Source organism: Gallinula chloropus (genome assembly GCF_964237585.1).
Source record: "Gallinula chloropus genome assembly, chromosome: Z".
Lineage (NCBI taxonomy): Eukaryota > Metazoa > Chordata > Aves > Gruiformes > Rallidae > Gallinula > Gallinula chloropus.
The window spans coordinates 1893187-1912375 of record NC_140089.1 but is presented as its reverse complement, the minus strand read 5'-3'; the positions used below and the strand labels follow the sequence as shown (position 1 = coordinate 1912375).

General features: G+C 40.0%; 1 protein-coding gene across 1 annotated transcript in view; it reads left to right on the top strand.

Annotated features, from left to right (window-relative positions):
• The window catches only part of SLF1 (SMC5-SMC6 complex localization factor 1), a gene marked incomplete at its 3' end in the record, with an annotated part of 43194 nt that extends 25117 nt beyond the window's left edge, over positions 1-18077 (top strand). The window contains exons 12-18 of the mRNA XM_084277925.1: positions 6803-6950; positions 9076-9221; positions 11600-11766; positions 12244-12362; positions 14375-14467; positions 14872-15054; positions 17593-18077. Coding sequence (XP_084134051.1) covers positions 6803-6950; positions 9076-9221; positions 11600-11766; positions 12244-12362; positions 14375-14467; positions 14872-15054; positions 17593-18077 — 1341 coding nt within the window. The remainder of the gene's footprint in view (positions 1-6802; positions 6951-9075; positions 9222-11599; positions 11767-12243; positions 12363-14374; positions 14468-14871; positions 15055-17592) is intronic.
• Between the last annotated feature and the right edge of the window lie 1112 nt (positions 18078-19189).

The window sequence follows — 19189 nt, the reverse complement described above, 5'->3', positions numbered from 1 at the left end:
TGGCCATTCTGTTTCTTTGGAAAATGAGACTGCTTTCATAGGTTTCCTGGTGTTGAATCTGCAGTTTTAAGTGTAGGCACCATTCTTTTGACAAATTCCAGCACTGTAAGCCATACATACCTTTTTTCAGAAACTGTTCTTTGCATAAGCAGAATAATCACTTGTGTCAGAGAGAGTGTAGTACATATATGAAAAATAAACTTAAAAGAGGGAATAAAACATAACATAAAACAGGGAGGGCCCTACCTCTTGTTTAGATTCTGTTTTCTTTGTATGCATGCATATAAGAATTGTACTTTCAGCACAAACCCCAGATGCCTATTGCTTTCCCACTTTGATCTCATGCACGGTAACGTACAATATCCCTGCAGATAAGAATTCTATCCTTAAAAAGCAGCTTATTGCTTCATAATATCTGTAGTGTTGTATGTTCTTTCTTACAGCCTTATTCTTTAACTTCATATTTATGTATTGCATTTTCTTTGCCCCTGCTTTTTTCCCCCCCAAAAAAAATAAGCTCTAGAACATGTTTTTCCATTTAAAACTTGTCATTATTCCTTGTGCACTCTCAATTTTGTTATGCCAAAACTTGTTATAATGATTTTTCCATATATTCAGAGACTCCATTTAAAATTCCATGACATAATTGAAAAGGTCTTTCAGAAAGCCAAAGCACAAACCCTCCCCACCTGCACATGCATCACCTGAGTTTTCTTCTTTTTTTATTGTTGATGCATAAATAAACCCACAATATTTCCATGTCATTAAATAAAGCATTTTGGGTACATAATTTTCCTTTCTGGCTTCAGTTTAAGGGTGCAAGTCATTGTTACCACTTTGGGTTTTTAACAAGCATTTGCTTAAGAGCCAGGAATGACATAAGACCATTCAGAAGCCTAAATGAAAGGAGTGACTTTGAGTAGTCTTACTATCTGCATGGGCACATAAATTGTTTTACAGCCCAGTGTAAAGGAGTTACCATGTGTCCCATCTTATACAAGTGTTAGCTCATGGGAAGAAACAAACATGGCAATTGTGGTAAACCAAACTTTCATGCAATTCTACAGTGAAATTGTCTGAAAATGAAAACAAATTAGGGTTTTTTTGGAGGAGGAGGAGGGCAGGGGCTAACATGTTCTTTCCCAAGAGGTAAAGCCATTTTTTGTTTGTTTTTTGAGAATCAGATTATCTTTTTTGTGATTCAAAGAGAATGCAACCAGTGAGCAATAGAGTAGAGGGAAAATTGCTCTATAGATTTCCTCTCTTCTGGTGCTGATTTGTTGGTGGGGATATTTGTGTCTGCAAAAAGAACAATTATAGTATTCTAAAAAAGATCCATGCTGAAATTCTGAAGTTACTGGTTTCCTTGGCTTACATACTCTGAAGGTATTCCACCTTCCAGGCCTGGTATAACCTACACCAGGGAAAAACAAATGGAAAGAACAAAGAGCTTAAGTTACATAGAAGATTGCATTTGCTTTCTTGTGTTAGGTAGAATTTACTTTATCTTGAAAGTACCAGAATAAAAGCAGAGACAAGAATGTAGATGTCCCTGCCCATCATGGTGTTAATCTGCTGGCACAACTTGGTGCAGTAAAACTGATACACTACCCTTGCAGTTAAAAGCACACTACCAAAGAACATGAAAGCTTTTCCATCACTTGAGTTCATCAAATCAATATTGAATATAATTTTAATATAAATCACATGTACGATTTCTTCCGTTATTTAAATAGGTTTGATGCAGAAACATCTGCACAGGGCTCCTTGAATGAAGGCTGTTAATTCAGGTTTAGAATTTACAGAGGAAAATAGCTTATAACACTTTGAGTAGCTTTGAGCTATTGCTTGGCTTTTCACAATGTCACCAGTGGTATCACATGTTAGAAGCATTAACTCCATTTTTCAGTTGTACCATCTTGCATATTTCTGTTCTGTTTTCTTCCTTATTTAAGGTATAATTTCTTTACATGATATAAATTTGTACAACTAAATCTGTCACTTTCCAGTAGCTTCCTTGGAAGTATTTTTTATGCACTTTTTGAAATACTGGGTACCCCTAAAAACACTTGTATCACAGAAAAAGGACCAACTCTAATATAACTCTGTAATTCAAAGTTTAAAAGTTGAAATGGATTTTCCTGCGACAAAGAAAAGTTCTTAGAGAAAACTTCCAAGTGTACTAAAACACAACATGAAACTTGTGTCACTGTGTAGCACTGTGCTTGACTTGGCAAAACATGAGATGGAACAACAATGCAGGGTGTTTCCTAGGCTGGCGGACATCAGTTGTACTGTGTCTGTGACCTTTGTATGCCAACACAGTCAACAGCCTCTTCCCACTTCAATGCTTTTTCTCAGTGAGGTAGCTTTGATACACAACAATGAGGACAAGGAAGAGAGTTCTGAAAAAAGTTTCCTCTGGATATTACTGTAAGTGCTGTGCACGCTGCAGCAGACTGACCCCAGCTGACAGGCAAGTCCCCATCCAGCCTCTCGGTCCCCCATCCTGCAGCAGGATGGGAGAGGGAACCAGAAGGGCAAAAAATACAAAACTCCTGGGTTGAGATGAAGAGATCTAATAAGTGAAGCAGGTAAGCAAAGCAAGGAATTCATCCACTGCTTCCCTTTGGCAGGCAGATGTCCAGCTGCTTCACAGAAAGCAGGGCTCCATCACACGTGGCAGTTACTTAAACGCCATAACCCCAAATGTCCCACTTCCTCCTCCTCTCCCCAGCTTGTATTGCTGAGCATGGTGTTTATATGGCACAGACCACCTCAGTCTGGATGAGCTGTCCCAGCCATGTCCCCTCCCAGTTCCTGCAAGCCCCCAGCCCACTTGCTGATGAGGCAGAGTGGGTAAAAGAAAAAAGGCCTTGAAGCAGTAGTCAGAACATCTCCATGTTACCTGTGCTGTTTGAGGGACAAACTCAAACCACAGGCTGCTACAAGGAGAATTAACTCCAGTCCAGACAGACCTGCTAGACTTGGGTTTAGTAGTATAATAGTAGCATAATACTGTAGTTCTAGTATTTTTTTCAGTATAATTTGAGATACTACATTTTTTAGTACATTATCTTTAGGAATTTTAAAAATAGATTATCAGGAGGGGAAGAGGGAGAGACTTGAGTAGTTCATTATAAACCTACAAAGCTCATGTTCTTTGCCAATTTATAAAGAATTTGTTAAAACTAAATCAGATTTAAGTTTGATTAAAGCTTGGAGTAGTAAACGACAGAATCCAAATTAGTGGTTTCTGATTGTTCTCAATTTTTGTTAATTAAAGGCTTGTGTTTCAATGACCAGTAATCACACCATTATCTAAATGGCAGTGTAAACAAACCCCTCTCATTTAACTAAGTTTTTACTTCATCTAAAATTGCATTTGTTAATAAAACAGCAGTTCATGTCACTTATACAGATAACTTGTTTTTTCATATCCAGGAATAAGAGTTCTGGTACAGTGTTCTGGAGATTGCTTTTCTGAGTCTATGGAGTGGTGGAGGTGGCTCTTTTCTATTGCTTTTTCACTGATTAATATACTGCATTCACTTAGCTTTGCAAGGCTTTATTCTCATAGCCTAAAATATTGCTGCTGAAACTGTTATTAATTTGTTGATATTTTCCTCTTTATGTTTGGCAATACAAAAACATATCTGAAAAAACACAGCTTTAAACCATCCATGGAGCTGTAAAGCAGTAGAAGAGACTTTTTAAGATTTAGCCACTTGAGTTTGATAGTAGAATCTATTTATGTGCACAGTGTTGTTTTGCCATGCGTGGTAGCAATTCCCATTTTTAATGGAAATGCTTCTTCTTTCCGTTTTTAATATTCCAGATGTTTTCATCACTGTGTTTGCATTGTTTGGGGATTGAAAATGAAAGTGTTTTTAAGATGTTAATATTTAAAGATTTTTAGAACAGATGATACTTTTAGTATCCTGAGTGTTTCCCTCTCATTTCTAGCATTGAACCATTTATTTCAGACTTCTAAGGAGAAGCTCTTGGTTTGTACTCCCCTTGCTTGACCAAAATGTCCACCCAGCCTTACACCCACTGGCAGTGTCTGGGTTGTCATGGTGGGTGTGCAGAGATACTCAGCTGAGCAAACCTAGTCACAGCTGGTGTATCAGCCACGTTTACTGTGCTGCTACCTGTCTGGCTGCAAAACATCATTAATACTTGCAGTATTAACAGCCATTATTTCAATCTGTGCCTCAAGGTCAGCTTTTGTTCCTCCTTGCTTTTCTTGAAAATATTTCATAGATGAAGGAATAGAAGCTCCTGATTTAGAAACAAGAATGTAAATACTCGTGCTTTACATCTGTATATACATCAGATTGCCTCTATACGTCCTGGTTCCTGTCACTTACCTCCCTTAAAATTGTGCTTATTTGCTGCATTTGTGTTATATATTTCCTGCAAAGAACTATTGATGGAATTAAATTATTCACTCAGTATTTTGCTTTGGGGTCCAATGATAAAAGAGGTATGCATACTTAAGGGAAATTTAAATGCATTTCAGATGTTTTAAATTAGTTCTTCAGTTTCTGTTCCTGAATCCTCAGAAGACAGTGAGTAATGTAGCTTTTAAAATATTTAAATTTAGGTGGGGGGGGAAAAAAAATCATGTTGTTGACATGCCATATCAGTGTTCCCAGGATTTTTTTTATTATGAGATCCCACAGCTCATCTACAATGAAGTATTATGATCACAGAATCCCAGCCTGGTCTGGGTTGGAAGGGACCCCAGGGATCACAGAGCTCCAACCCCCTGCCACAGGCAGGGACACCAACCTCCAGGCCTGGAGCTACACAAGGTTGCCCAGGGCCCCAGCCAACCTGGCCTTGAACACCCCCAGGGACAGGGCACCCACCCCCTCTCTGGGCAGCCCCTTCCAGCCCCTCACCACTCTCTCTGCAGAGAACTTCCCCCCAGTCTCTCCTCTCCCCCTTCCCTCCTCCAGCTTCACTCCAGCCCCCTTGTCCTGCCAGTCTCTGCCCTTTAACAAGCCCATTCCCCTCCTGTTCCTGGGGTCCCTTCAGGGACGGGGAGGCTGCAGTGAGGTCCCCCCACAGCCTTCTCTTCTCTAAGCTCTTTGCTATGATACAGTAAAGCAAAAGCCAGGCCAAATCAGGTAGATCCTAGCAGAGTAGGAGGGAGTGGGGCAGGATGTGATCTCAGAGATCATGTGCCTCACAGATTTTCCCTGCCCAGTTCTTAAAACCCTTCCTTGGTGGAGATTATGCTGCCTCCCCACACAGTGTTTATTTGTAGTTGAGTTTATTCCTTTCCTTCTGAATGACAAGTAAGTCTGTTAACTGTAGGGACAGTATTTATGTAGGTTTTCAGCAAATTACTTTGTAATCTTTTTATAATAAATCTCATCTGTGTCACAGTCTCTGTTGCTCTTATATATGTCTGTTTGATTTATTGATGAAGCTCAAACTGTTTCAGTCTTTGGTGCTTTCCAGCTCCTGGGGGAATCCTATTAAATTATTTTAAGCCAACCTTGAACGTATTTTGTTCTCAAAGGAATATCAGGCAAACCACTGACTGTGGTATGAGAGCACAACAAAAGACAGTAAACTTTTTCTTCCTTTAAGTAATTCCTTAAAATTTCAAGCTGACAAATAAGTACATGTTCAGTTCAATTTCCCTCTTACCCATAACTGTCTGTTTTAAAATACTCTGTCTCTTTCACCAGAGCACAGTGTTTGTCTGGCACTCTAGTGTAGAGCCTTAAGTAGGTGTCTTTGGGAAGATTAATTTCCTTTGATCCCACAGTGGTGCACATATTCTTCCAAGTTGTGCTTTCAAAACTGACATGAAAATAGTGAATTTTTTATGCTTGTACATCTGGTCAGAGGAACAACTTCGGAGTTGTTGCATGAAGTATTTCTAGGTGGCAGAGGAAGTTACTGAGTAGGAAAATCTGACTTTCCTTTGCACAGGCCAACTCAGACTCTAGAAGCAGCACTTTATGCAGCCAGTGCTGATGAAGTGCTCACATGGGTGAGCAGAAAATGCTCGTGTATCTCATGGTACTTCTGGGTAACACGTTAAACTGCTGTATATTGTCTTGATGCTTCCTGAAGAAAACACACTTCGGCTTTTTTCTCTACATGTCTAGGTACAGAGGAGAAAAAGGTAAGGCCAATACCCTTAATAATGGTCTAAGTTTGTGGCTGCTAGTCTCTCTGGAGCTTTTGGTAGCAGAAAAAAATTTCCTGATCCCAGAGAGTGGCTGCCAAAGGTGGTTTTTTTCTGTGCCAGAAAGTAACACCTTGCACCCTTTCCCCTTTTGGCACAGACGCAGAGGGTTAATCACAAAACTGGCTTTAATTTCATGATGAAATCTTTAGGAGAAGAGAATCCAAATAGAGTTGGGATAACCCTGTAATTGTCAAGTGAAACAGAAGGCTAACTAGAGTTAAGTGCAGGATTTGAAATCTTAGACTTAAACAGAAATTATTTTAAGAAGAAATCACACTTTGTACTTGTAAGCTTTGACCCCATTTTGCATGTTGGTTTAGACAGTGTGTTTTCAAATAACTTGTATTTCTCCAGTGCCAAATCTTAGTGGATGTGATACCAATGGAATATTAATTTTATTGACCTGGCCAAAGCCAACAGTTGGCTTTTGAACAGGAAAAGAAAAGCCCTTGAAGCAGTGGTGTGGTAACATGGCAGGCTTTTATCTGAAGAAGTTCTCCAGTGTAATCAGTGGTAAATTATTGGTGTGAGTTTCTTAAGACAGACAATAGATAAAACTTTAATTTTCTTTTTAAATCCATTTAGGCTTTTCATCGTGAAGTAGCTGGTCTATTAAATGCCATTCTGGGAACTATAGTGGAATATTGGATTGTCTCAAGTTTGTTTATGGACAGAAATACTTTTCATCAAGTAGCTGATGACTTGGCACGATACATTGCCATTTCATGTGATGGTGAGTATTTGAAATGTCTCCCAAAGTCTTGGTTTTTTGCCTTCTTTTGCAGCTGTGCAGTCTTACAGTGTGATGTGTATATATGCAGGAAAGTGTGTGCATGTGTCTGTCAGTCTGTCCCAAGCATAGACCAGGTAGAACAGGCTTTCCTATTAAAATGCCTGTAAGTAAATCTCAATTTGGTGTTAATGCAAAAGCAAGACTACACACTGTGATGGAAAAAAATGTGGTGGAAGCTCTCTTGTTGGCTTAGGAAGAGCTTTAAGTATGTGAGAGTAAGCCATAACTTCAGAGAGCTAATTGGAGGTGCCATAGCTCTGGCCAATTCTCAAACAGAATTTTTCACTCCACAAACTGGATCTTATTTGCTGAAGACACTTCAGCCATAAGACCCAGAGCTATGCTGAACTCCTGACTCATACAAACTTCAAATAAAAAATTTCACTGTCTTATTCCAAACCCTTACAGGAATTTATTTTAGGGGTGGGGGAAAACTCCATCTGGTCCCATGCGTCGTTATTGTTCCTCTTCATTGATTAGACTAGATAAAGAGAAATTTAATGACTCAAATGAACTGTTGTCATTAACATGGAATAACAGTTGAAGTATCTGTCCCTCTGGCAATGGGAGTTTGGGGAACTCACAAGTCCAAAGTAAACCACTCAAGAAAAACACTGAATGCTTTTGTTTCCAAACTTAAGTCCCACCAAAGCTTTCCCCCCACCAGCCCACCCCTCATTTAAGAAATAGTGGGAAAGCTGTAACTCATCCTTTACATCTGTGTTTTGTCTGGAGGGAGGTGTACAGTGCCTTCATTTAAAGGGTTTCAGCCTTCTCATACTTGGGCAGTTGAGAGCCCTGGAAGAAAAGAAACTAAGATCTTAGGTGTCTGTACAAATAGTTCCAGTTTTAGGGAAAGCAAATTATCAGAACCACTACAGTCCTCCTTAGAGCTTAAAAAGCCAAACCAGTTGGTACCTCATAGTATTTAAATCAATGGACCATTGGGTGTCTACTGCTATTACCACCTCTCCAAAGGATTTCCTAGCCTCAATGCAACGGGGATACTCATGGTTATGTACTGCTGCAAGACTTTCATACTTCACATAAATGAAAAGCTGTAATACCTATGCTTGCCTTCATTGAGAGCATTCACAAGAACAGCATTCACACTCTGGTTGTGAAGAGTAAAGATTCTTTGACCTGTTGGTGATGACTGCCTTTGATTCAGCCCAGAGCACCTAAAGCTCAAAAAGCTGTTGCAGACTTCTCCTAAATTCTGTCACTCTTCAGTAGAAAATGTCTGTACTGTCAAAACCTGTTTTTCTGTTTTGGTTGAGTCTGCAGATCAGTTAATGTATGAGCACATCTCAGCAGAACAGAGCACTCAGTACAGTAAAATCTTTCCTCTTCATGGCAGGCCTTGCTTTCCACCTGTTTCAGTTCCTATTCTGACAAAATTATTTTACTAGAATCCAAATACAAATATCACCTTAAGAAAAAAAATCAGTCATTCTGTCTCCTTTTAAAAAAAAATTATAAAAAGCCAGGCATATGCCAGCTATATGTTGAGATAGAAATAGATACATAATCTTCTGCCACTGTCTGGCTTTTAGAACAGCATGAACTATTTCATACATCTGAACAGGGTTGAAATTTGCTTGAGGTCACTTTTAATGTAGGTCACCCTGCTTTACTCACAGATTTCTTTGTTCATGTGCTGTACATTAAATCTGAATTGGGTTTGTGTGGTGTCACTTACAGATTTTAGAGCTGACCAATTGCATCACCTCCTAAGGAGAAAATTTCATTTAAAAAATTATTTTAGAAATAAAAATTTCCTATGATTAAAAAAAAATATGGTTTTTTTTGTTTGTTTTTTGAAGTTTCACATAAAAGTTGGTGCTTTGCCTTTTAAAATCTGGTGACCATTCTGTTAGAAGCTGGTCTTACTATCCAATGATGGGCAACGTCTTTTTTTTAGTAATTCTAAAGGAGGAAAAAGAACTCTGGCAGTGGTATCTTCTAGATAGCTCTAGAAGTAAAGTTTTGTATTTTAGCCTTTTGTATTTCTTGCATTTTTTTTCATTTTAAGGCTTTCCCCCCCCCCTTGTATTTAATCCAGATTTTTCAGCATGTGATCTACAAACGTTCATTGACTCCATACCATCCCTCTGGCTTCAAATGTATGTTGCAGAAGCAGTTTTTACAAACTTGTGTTTACAGAAGGAAATAACTATTCCTACCGAACCTCTTTCTCTTCAGAAAATAGTAAGTAACTCTTCTGCTCCTTAACTGGTATCACACTTAAGTATTTTATGAGTAATTGGATTCCTGAAAGACTAGGAGAATATCGTTCTTTTCTGATCTGAGGTCATACTCGTGGCATGCATTGTTTTCCACCTGTAAATAGATCCTCCTGCATTTAAAAGATCTGGGTTCAAAACAGTGGTAAGACTTTTCCTGCCAGAGGATCTCTTAACACCCAATTAAAGTGTTTACACACAGTTAGCATGAAAAGCCACAATGAAAGCTTTTTAAAATAATCTCTGAAGTAAATACTTCATTGCAATGTTAAATTTGTAATTAAGGAGAATGCCCAATATAGTGTGATTTCTGTGCAATATCTTTTCTTTTGGTTTTTTTTTTTAAGAGGTGACAGTATTGTTCCTCTGGGTTAAAGCATTTGTTACATACAAGATTTTATGCTTGGGAGCCACGGTATCTTCCAGTGAATTTTTCCTCTTAAAACCTTTTCTCCTGCTTGAAAACCTTTCCCTGCCTTCAGATCACAAACTGTGATAGCTGATGAGGAAATCCATAATGAGAGCTGTGAAAGAAGTTCTCAAAGCCATGACTGTTGTCGGGGTGGAAGCAAACTGTGGAGATCACACAGCAATGACATGCCCTAACTTAGAGTCTCATTTCAGTGATCTTACTACTAATGACTAAACACAGTGTTAAATCTGTGTTTCCATATGGCCTGAAATTCTATAGGTAAAGCCAAAGAAAAACAAATTTACACCTGTATGCATTTTCCATACATAAGTTTTCCTGAATTTTACATGAGCTCATTGTGAACAGAGATCATTGTTTATTAATACACCCTGTTTAAACAGAGCTCTAACAAAAGACTGTCAGAACTTTTAAAAATAAAGCAACTGCATATCTAATATTTAACGTATGTTGCCAACACATACACAGCAGCAATTGCTATTTTTAATATTGCCATGACTACTGATCACTCTCTGCAGCTACTTAAATGTAAATTTTGGTGGTGCTGGAAACAAGTTCATGTGCTTTTTGTGGCTTTCCTGTGCATTTCTGTTGTTCCACACAATAAATATTGTCCAGTTTTGCTGATTTTTTTTTTTCTCAGCTAGGATTTGCTATGGATTCAAATAGTGCCATCCTCCTCCTCTCTGGTGGTAAATGTACAGTGAGGGGGCAGGTAAGGTGTACTTCACCTCCTGCAAGTTGCCTGAAGAATCTGCAGTGATCTGCTGGATCCTCAGAGCTTCAGCATCTTCCTTCAGATACAACCATTGTGTAATCCTTGAATGAGCCCACGCTGATATTTTTCCTACACTCCTGCCAAACTGCAGGAAAAATGAAGGGTATAGGTGGGTTGGAATCTCTGTGTTGCTGGAGAGAAGCCAGATTATCTACAACATCCAAAGCTATCCTGATAATGAGAGCACACCTACAAGATAACTAGCTTATTGTCTTTGTAATGCTCAGAGGCTTAAGCCAAGGTTTCATCCTAGAAGAGGTGCAGGAGAGGAATGAGTATTCATTACCAGGTTGCTCCCTGGGTTTTTCTACCTGGGCTGGGAGAAGGAAGTTTATAAATACTTTCATCAAGTGCCTGAGAATCAATTAACTTTGTTTCAGCCTTTAGGTCCAGCTGAAGAGATCAAAATTTTCTTAGCTACCAAAAAACCCCAGAGAGCGCTCTAGAATTTCCCACGTTCTGGTTCAGACACAGCCCACTCACCTCTGAGGCCAGCATAAAAAGCCAATTACAAGGAAATAAAAAAAGGTTACCAAAGACAACTTTAGGTATCTGTATGTGCAGTCATTTAGGGATCACATTTTAAAGAAACTGGCATACAGCAAGCTGTGGGTGGTAGGTGTCATAGAATCACAGAATCCCAGCCTGGTCTGGGTTGGAAGGGACCCCAAGGGTCCCAGAGCTCCAACCCCCTGCCACAGGCAGGGACACCAACCTCCAGGCCTGGAGCTACACAAGGCTGCCCAGGGCCCCAGCCAACCTGGCCTTGAACACCCCCAGGGACGGGGAACCCACCCCCTCTCTGGGCAGCCCCTTCCAGCCCCTCACCACTCTCTCTGCAAAGAACTTCCCCCCAGTCTCTCCTCTCCCCCTTCCCTCCTCCAGCTTCACTCCAGCCCCCTTGTCCTGCCAGTCTCTGCCCTTTAACAAGTCCATTCCCCTCCTGTTCCTGGGGTCCCTTCAGGGACGGGGAGGCTGCAGTGAGGTTCCCCCACAGCCTTCTCTTCTCCAGGCTGACCCAGCCCAGCTCCCTCAGCCTCCCTCATGTCTGCTTGGCATGATGGGGAACAAAAGGAAATGACTCTGTTTTAATTTGCTGCACACAAGGTCATTGAAAATGATGCTTTTGCAACAGGTCTCCTCCTATTTGCCCGCTCTGAGGGAATTAGAGGTGTGTAAGGTGAAGAAACACAAAGCAAAGAGGAAGAAAAGAGGGCAGCGGCCGTGCCCTGGGCCTCAGCCCGTGTTACAGGTGCTACGCGGCGATAAGCAGAACCAAGTCCAAGTGCTGACTGATCTACCGTAAGTAATACCTATAACATCACCAGTTCCATTCTGCTTTGGGGGACAGCTCCTGACCTGACACATTTCTTGAACTTTACATGACCTGCTTTGTTGTCCACAAATGACTGCAACTGACAGAAGGCTCCATTGTAAACCTGTAACACCTCTGGGCCGGGGTTCCCCCTTTTCTCCCCATCCTCCATGCAAACTGATGCAGTTGCATTTCCCCAGTATTAAATTTAGAGGGTGCATACGGAAGTTTAAACTTCTAAAGAAAGTTTAATTGTGGGTAATTTAATTTTATTACTGTTTTAAATACAGGTATAATTAAATGACATAAAAATCATGTAATTAAGACATCTCTGAAGTAGCTCTGAAGTGGATAGGTCTAAGTGTGCTCTATATACACACGTTTGAAAGTGTTAAGTGCATACACATTATCTTAAAATGTGAAATAGTGATGTTAGACATGTTCTCTTTGCTCTCACTCTTCAGTAACAACCGTCCATTGACAAGGAAGCGTAGAGCAAAAGCAGAAGCTGAGGGCTCATGCTCCAAAGAGAATTGCTACCCCTTGGCTGAAGAGGTACACGTTTACAGGAAAAACACTAAAGGTATTCTGTGTACCTCATTTATGTTGAGAACTTTATATGGGTATAACTGATGGTTTCAGGTTTAAAAGTCTTGTCTTGATGAATGCAGAACTAAAATGATGGCTCGTGCCCAAGAATTATTTTCTTATGGCTTGTGTTTCTTTCTTCCAATGCCTGTTCAAAAGGAGGAATTGTATATATGGTGGAATAAAACTGCCTTCTTCATTCCCCTCCCCCTCCCAGATATTAAATACAGTGTACAGCTTGTGTGAGCTCATTCCAGTCTTGCCCGCCTTACTTTGCTAATCCACCTCAACCTGTGCTTGGTAGGATCAACGTCTTCTGATTTGAAAGTATAATTCAGTCTTCATCTCTTTCAGTCTTAGACATTTTGTGAACAAAGACTGAGGAGTATGCTATGTTACATAGCTGTGTTAAGCATATGGACTGTTTTCTTCCAGGCATTCAGCCCAGACTATGAAAGGCATTTGGCTTTTGTCTTAGCTATACTGGAACCCAAGTACCTAAGGAATAAAACAGCACTGCAGTAATTCATTCGGTCCCTATTTATTACACAAATTTAATAAATTGTACTTTACCTGGACAGAATTACTTAATGGACCTACTTTTTGTCATCTTCCTCATCAGAAATTTACCTATATCACTCAAAACATGAGTATATTATTCATGACACCTAAGAGGAGGCTTAGAAAAAGCAAGCTGGGGGTGTTGAAGAAATTAAAACCAGAATTGTATCACAAACACTGAAGGACAGAAAAAAAAACCCAGCTCACCCTCTTTTGGGATTTAAGAGAGCTTCAGTAACAGAGCCAGACCATGCATTTTTAAAATTGGTTCCCTTTCTCTTTATTGCTTTTGCAAGTAAAATTGATGTGAATTATTACATGCTGACTTCTACAAAGAAAAGTGAGCTGAAGGACTAGAGGGAAAAAAAAACCCAACCCACGAACCTGCTTTTTTGCTATTCTTCCCCTGCCAAATTTTAAGTAGTATCTTCTGTTGAAAGAATGAGTATGGGGCTGACAGATTTACATAGTGAAGGTATTAATATAACAAAATATACCACGTAAATCTTATCGCAGAGGCTGAGAGATTTAGCTGGAGATATTTTTCATTTCTAAGGTGTTTGTTGCATCATCTTTCACCTGGCATCAGGATTTTCCCCTGGCTGGCGTTCAAACCTAATCATTTAGTGAAAGCAAAACAGCGTTTAGAACGGGGCTGAAGTTTTCATCATGCAGAAACTAAGGGTGTCTTTACATATAAGCAGCAGTTCTCAGTTGCTTGCTCAGTTTTCACACTTAACTTCAGCTTTGCAAGGTACTCAGGCTTGGGATTTATTTTTTTATTTTTTATTTCCAATTTTCTGAAGGGTTTTCTTTTTCTTATTATTTTTATTATTATTAATATTATTCTCAGGACCCCTTCATTTATTTCTCTCTCTCTCTCTCTTTCCCCCCTCCCTCGCTACTGTAGCCAAGTCAGGCAGCCTATTGAGAAACAGCAAACCATCTGTTAACGGATTTGAAGTTCTGAATTATACTTGAGTGTGTAGAGGCACTCGTGCTTAGCCAGAAACATTCATTTGAATTAAGCTATAAATGCTGTGTAAAAAGAACCATACATTTTAACGTAGGTTCATGAATAAATTTAAGGGAGGGCAACTGCACTCTAAAGTTTTATTGCTTCAAAACCCAGTATTTTTTGGTGTTCTGTGATCACTTGGTGCTTTTATAGCGTGATTTGAAGCTTTAAACCTTGAACTGGGGGGAGATAATTCCTGTGTTAAACCGTTTGCAATACAATTTCATTGCTGGATCTCTGGTGGAACAGAAGCTCTGTGGGTTTTTTTTGAATTTCCTTAAAAGATGGTTAGCCTGGATAAAGGAAAATCTTACTCATTATTGAATTTTCTGGCGTATAGCCAGGTCTCCTAGTTCCAGGCACTTTGATTATTTTCTTTAGTTGCTATCTTGCCTAGTCTAGTGTAATCTATTAATTTTTTATGGTAGGAGAGACAGACCTGCATAAAGCTTGCATAAGTAACAATGTGGGGAGACTGATTCAGCTTCTCTCTTCCCTTGGACCAGGCATTAATGTTAAAGGTAAGTTACTAATTTTCTTACAGAACTAAGAAATTAAGCCAGATAAAGAACTGTATTAATGTTGGGTAACAAAGTTTGTACTTAACGCTACTAAAACAGCCTTTATTGTTTTAGACAACACAAAATGGGGACTTGGTAGCAAAAATTCGAGGAGGAATTAATTTGCAGTGACAGCATGGTTTAGCATCCCATTTTCTATTTGTTTTTTAAAATGCTGTTTAATTCTTTTTCAGGTTTTGTTGTTTTTTTTTAATTGAATTTCTTGTTTCATAATCACAGCCCCACCGCGGTGGGCACGATAAATACCCAGACAGTACAGCGGTTCCGCTGCCCAGCGAACTGCACAATTAACATTTTAGTACTACTTTCTGCTGTTTTAAAACTTCCCTTGATTTATAATTCAGACTTTGCTGGCTGGACGCCTTTGCATGATGCCTGTAACCATGGCAGCACAGTGTGTGTCCGGGAAATTTTGCGGCGCTGTCCAGAGGTAGACCTGCTCAGTCAAGTGGACGGGGTGACTCCTTTGCATGATGCACTGTCAAATGGACACGTAGAAATTGGCAAGCTGCTGCTTCAGCATGGGGGTGAGTGCATTTATGCTAAACTGGTTTAGGGAAATTACCCACCCTTCCGAGTCCAGGTGAAGTTCCTGGAGTGGTTGGGTTCTTTTTTTTTTTTTCTTCTTAATAGTTGCTTAAAATACAATGTTATTAAGAAATATTTATTTTAAAACATTTTTTTTTAAGACAAGCTGTTTTGGTCACAATAAAAATAATACTGTCTTCACACTTATCTTGATCAGCTGAATGTGAAATTAACCGGGATTTTTCACATATTTTTTTTTTCCAAGATGTTAATGTTTTTATTCTGCATTTTACACCATATGCATTGTAACTATATCCTCCAAACTCATTAATGAAGATAAAGATTACCTAGTCACCAAGCAAGGCTAAGGATTTTCTTTTGTTTTGATCTATTTTTATCACGGCGCAAAAATAGATCAGTAAATATATAATCATGTATTTCAACATAAATTTGTTCAGCATTTATGAAAATTAATGTGATGGTCTTTGAAGAACACAATTAGCTTGGTAATTAGTTTAAGGAAGGAATCTATACTGTAATTGTGATAACTGCTGTTTAGGGATAATAGTGGGAGGGATGCCTTGCCTTAGTTTCTAAAAAAAAGATACACTGCCCCTTAGGCAGGCACATGGTAAATGTTTTGAACAATATTTTTTGTTCAGTGACAGAGAACTTGGATCTTGACTCGAAATATAATTAACCTAGCATGGGGTTTTTTTGGTGTTTTGTTTTAAAAAAATACCAAAAAACAATTGCATAGAATGGTCTTGGGTGTATCAACTCTCCCTTATTTTAATTCAGTGATTACTGGTGATACCCTTACTGTTGACCTACTGTGTGTTGGTTTAATCTCCATGCATTATGTGCTGAGTCCAGATTTTTTTTTTGGTAACACCCATTCTGCATGCAGCCACGAGGCAGAAGAATGCCCTGTATTCAGATGGCCTATTACTTAATTAAGGTAGAGACACAAAATTTGAATTCCCTCTTGGCCTAAGACCCTCCGTATTTACAGTCTTCTCCTGCCCCCTAAAGGCTATTCCTGTGTCTGTTGTGCAGGCAGGGCTGATGATCAATACATTCCTCTGCAGTTCTACCTCTTGTGTTTGCTGAGCCTCAGTTCTCTGGCTCCCAGGTGTTTTATATATCTACTGAACCCTGTGTCTGACATGCCAAGCCAATTCCTGGGCTGGGTTCAATCGCTCTAAGTGATGCACTAGCCAATATTGTAGTAAGCCCAGCTGCTCAATGGGAAGTGGCACCGTGCTGACAGATGTGCATTTTTCCTAGGCTGCTGTTGAAGAATAGCTAGTGGATGATCCTGTTGTCCTAGGGGAAGAGCTGTACTTGCACTTGCATTCATCAAGGTTTTCTGGCAACTGGGAGGCTGTGTGTACCCTTACCTTTGCCTCTGTCACACTCAGGGTTTTGGCCTGTCAAACAGCTGACAGGGCTGCAGTAGAAACCAGGCTGCCTGTTCAGTGTGGGTTTACTCAGCTCAGTAATTTAGGGGACACCCCTGCAAAAACTTTTCTTCACTTTCTCTCCCTGAAAACCTTCAGCTTTCAAAATTTAGGTACAGTGTGTAATCAGTGATGGAGCAAAACCAGCACAGCTTTAATCACAGCAACATTAAATAAAACCTCTTGTATGGCTATGTAATGCAGTGGTTTGCCTTCTGTGGTTAAATTGTATGTCTGAAGATGTTTTCCAGTTAAGGTTGCATCACTACTTTAGCATAGCAGCCTGAATTTACCTGAGAAGATTCCTGATGTCTTTGAAAAACACCACCTGTAGTGTGTCAACTGCCTTCATTTTCTCCTACTAATGCAACCTTTCATAAACTTACCAAGAGAGCTGTAAACTATTTAAATATTAGTGGCTCCACTGTACTAATAAACAGGGAAAACCAAAGGAATGTAGTGTGATTTGAATAAGTGAAACACGTCCCATTTACTTAGTTTAAATCTATTTATTAATTTAAATTTTGCATTTCAGGAATCTGCTAATGCCAAGTTTTGAAACTTTGTTGTTTAGGAGAGACTTAGGATTCCTACCTCAGGAGTTTACCTCGCTGCCTAGACGAGGAGAAGGTTGGCCACACCATCCAGAAAAGCAAAATAAAGACCATCATCATCATGTGCCTTTTAGTTTGAAGTCAGTGCCAGCAAATAACCTAGCCTGAATGTAATTTTACTGCAGTAATTTTTACATTTTTACATACTGTACGTATTGCTGCATGAAATTTCAGGATAAGTAACATTTAAATTTCTTTTCCATTTCTATATAACAAGATTTTAGTTTTAACTTTGCAAAACCAGGGTGAAAGTTAAGATGTATGGTGAAGAAACTGTTACAAAGGGTCTCTCTGCCTGTTCTAGATTGTATTGCAAACGTGTAACTTATCAGTTACATCAGCATAACAATGTACACAAAGGAATTTAGGCAGAGTCCTAGCTTCTGGCAAAACCAACCCAAAATCTTGTTCAGCTGCCGAATCGAATGTGCTCTTACTAATACTGGTGTTTTCCCTGCAGGACCAGTCCTTCTACAGCAGAGGGACTCCAAAGGAAATCTGCCACTGGATTATCTTGAGTCTGTACAGCTGAAGCAAGAGCTGTTGAATGTTGTTCACCCAGAAGAGACCATCGAAAGCTTCTATGAACGCACAAGAAGAGAGTTTAACAGTCAGCAGGCAGAACTGTGGTCGGCCCTATTCATCAAGATGGTGCTGAATTTTTGTTCAGTTTACAATCTGGGTTCACCCCTTACTCTGACTCTGAGAGAGGTACCTCCTTCAGTGGGTCTGCCAGCAACGGCCAGTGATGTCTGTAAGATGAAAAATGCGTTTTGTGGAGATTGGTTAGTAGCTAGGTACTTTAGAGAGATAGAAACTTTTCAGAAGCTACCACAGTTTCTTCAAGACATACCTGAAAACATGAGGTTTTTCCCTGGAGAACAGATGAAGGCTTTATTAATAACTCTGCAAACTATGGTAGAGGCATATCAGCTCTTCACTTAAACCTTCTTAACAGCTAGCATCCCAACAAGTGGCATTGAGTGATATACCCAATACCCCAGCTATTGGGGTTTTTTTCTACCAACTAAAGTAGTACAAACCTCACTGTCCTGAACGAGCCCAACAAGCTCGAACCTCCCATGTTGTTAATACTTGGAAGCTTCCTTAATACTTCGTTAATACCCTGGAAACCAGATACATTAATTCAGTGCAATTTTTTAAGCACAACTTTTCAGCCACCAGAGCCTTCTACTTGTCTGACAGATCTGGGTGCCTGTGACTGCATCAGTAAGGGTGCTGTTATAGTTTGCACTAGGTTAAAAATTTGTATTGTCTGTCCTGGAAGCCTTTGTTGCCCATCTCCTGCTATAGTTCACCTTGATTTCCAGAGGTAACCCTAAACTTAAATCAAGTTGAAAAAATACAAGTAGTTGTTTTTCTATGAGAGAGACCTGTGCCTACCTGTTCATGTCCTTTAATGAAACTGATACTCTAAATATTACAGGGAAAGGAGAATTCCTTCTGTCTGTTTTTAGCTTATTTACTGTTGTCTTGTAAAAATAAATAAAACTAGATACCTTCTGTCTTGTAAAACTCAAAGCAGAAGGCTGTGTGTTTGTGTTTACAGAGTCAGAGTACTAGCATTTCCTGTGTCTTTGTTAATTAACCTGGTGGAAATGGTCACACAGTAGTGTGTGGGAAACTGCTTCTCCCTCGTGGGCACAGCGGCGCTCGTTCCTGTGTGGGGTGACAGCCTGGGGGAGGCTGGGGTGGTTTGCAGAACTCTGGTGGGTTCCACTGAGGAGAGCTGCAAAACAATCCAGCCAGAGCACCTGTAGACACTTGTTTGGGCTGGAAAAGACCTTTAAGATACAGAATGACAGAGCTGTAGGGGTTGGAAGGGACCCCCAGAGCCCATGGGGTCCCACCCCCTGCCCAAGCAGGGTCCCTAGGACAGGTCAGGGCTGGAATCTCTCCAGAGAAGGAGACTCCACACCCCCTGGGCAGCCTGTCCCAGAGCTCCCTCACCCTCACCAGCAAGAAGTTCTTCCCCACATTAGGGGGAACTCCCTGGGCTCCAACTTGAGCCCATCGCCCCTTGTCCTGTCCCCACA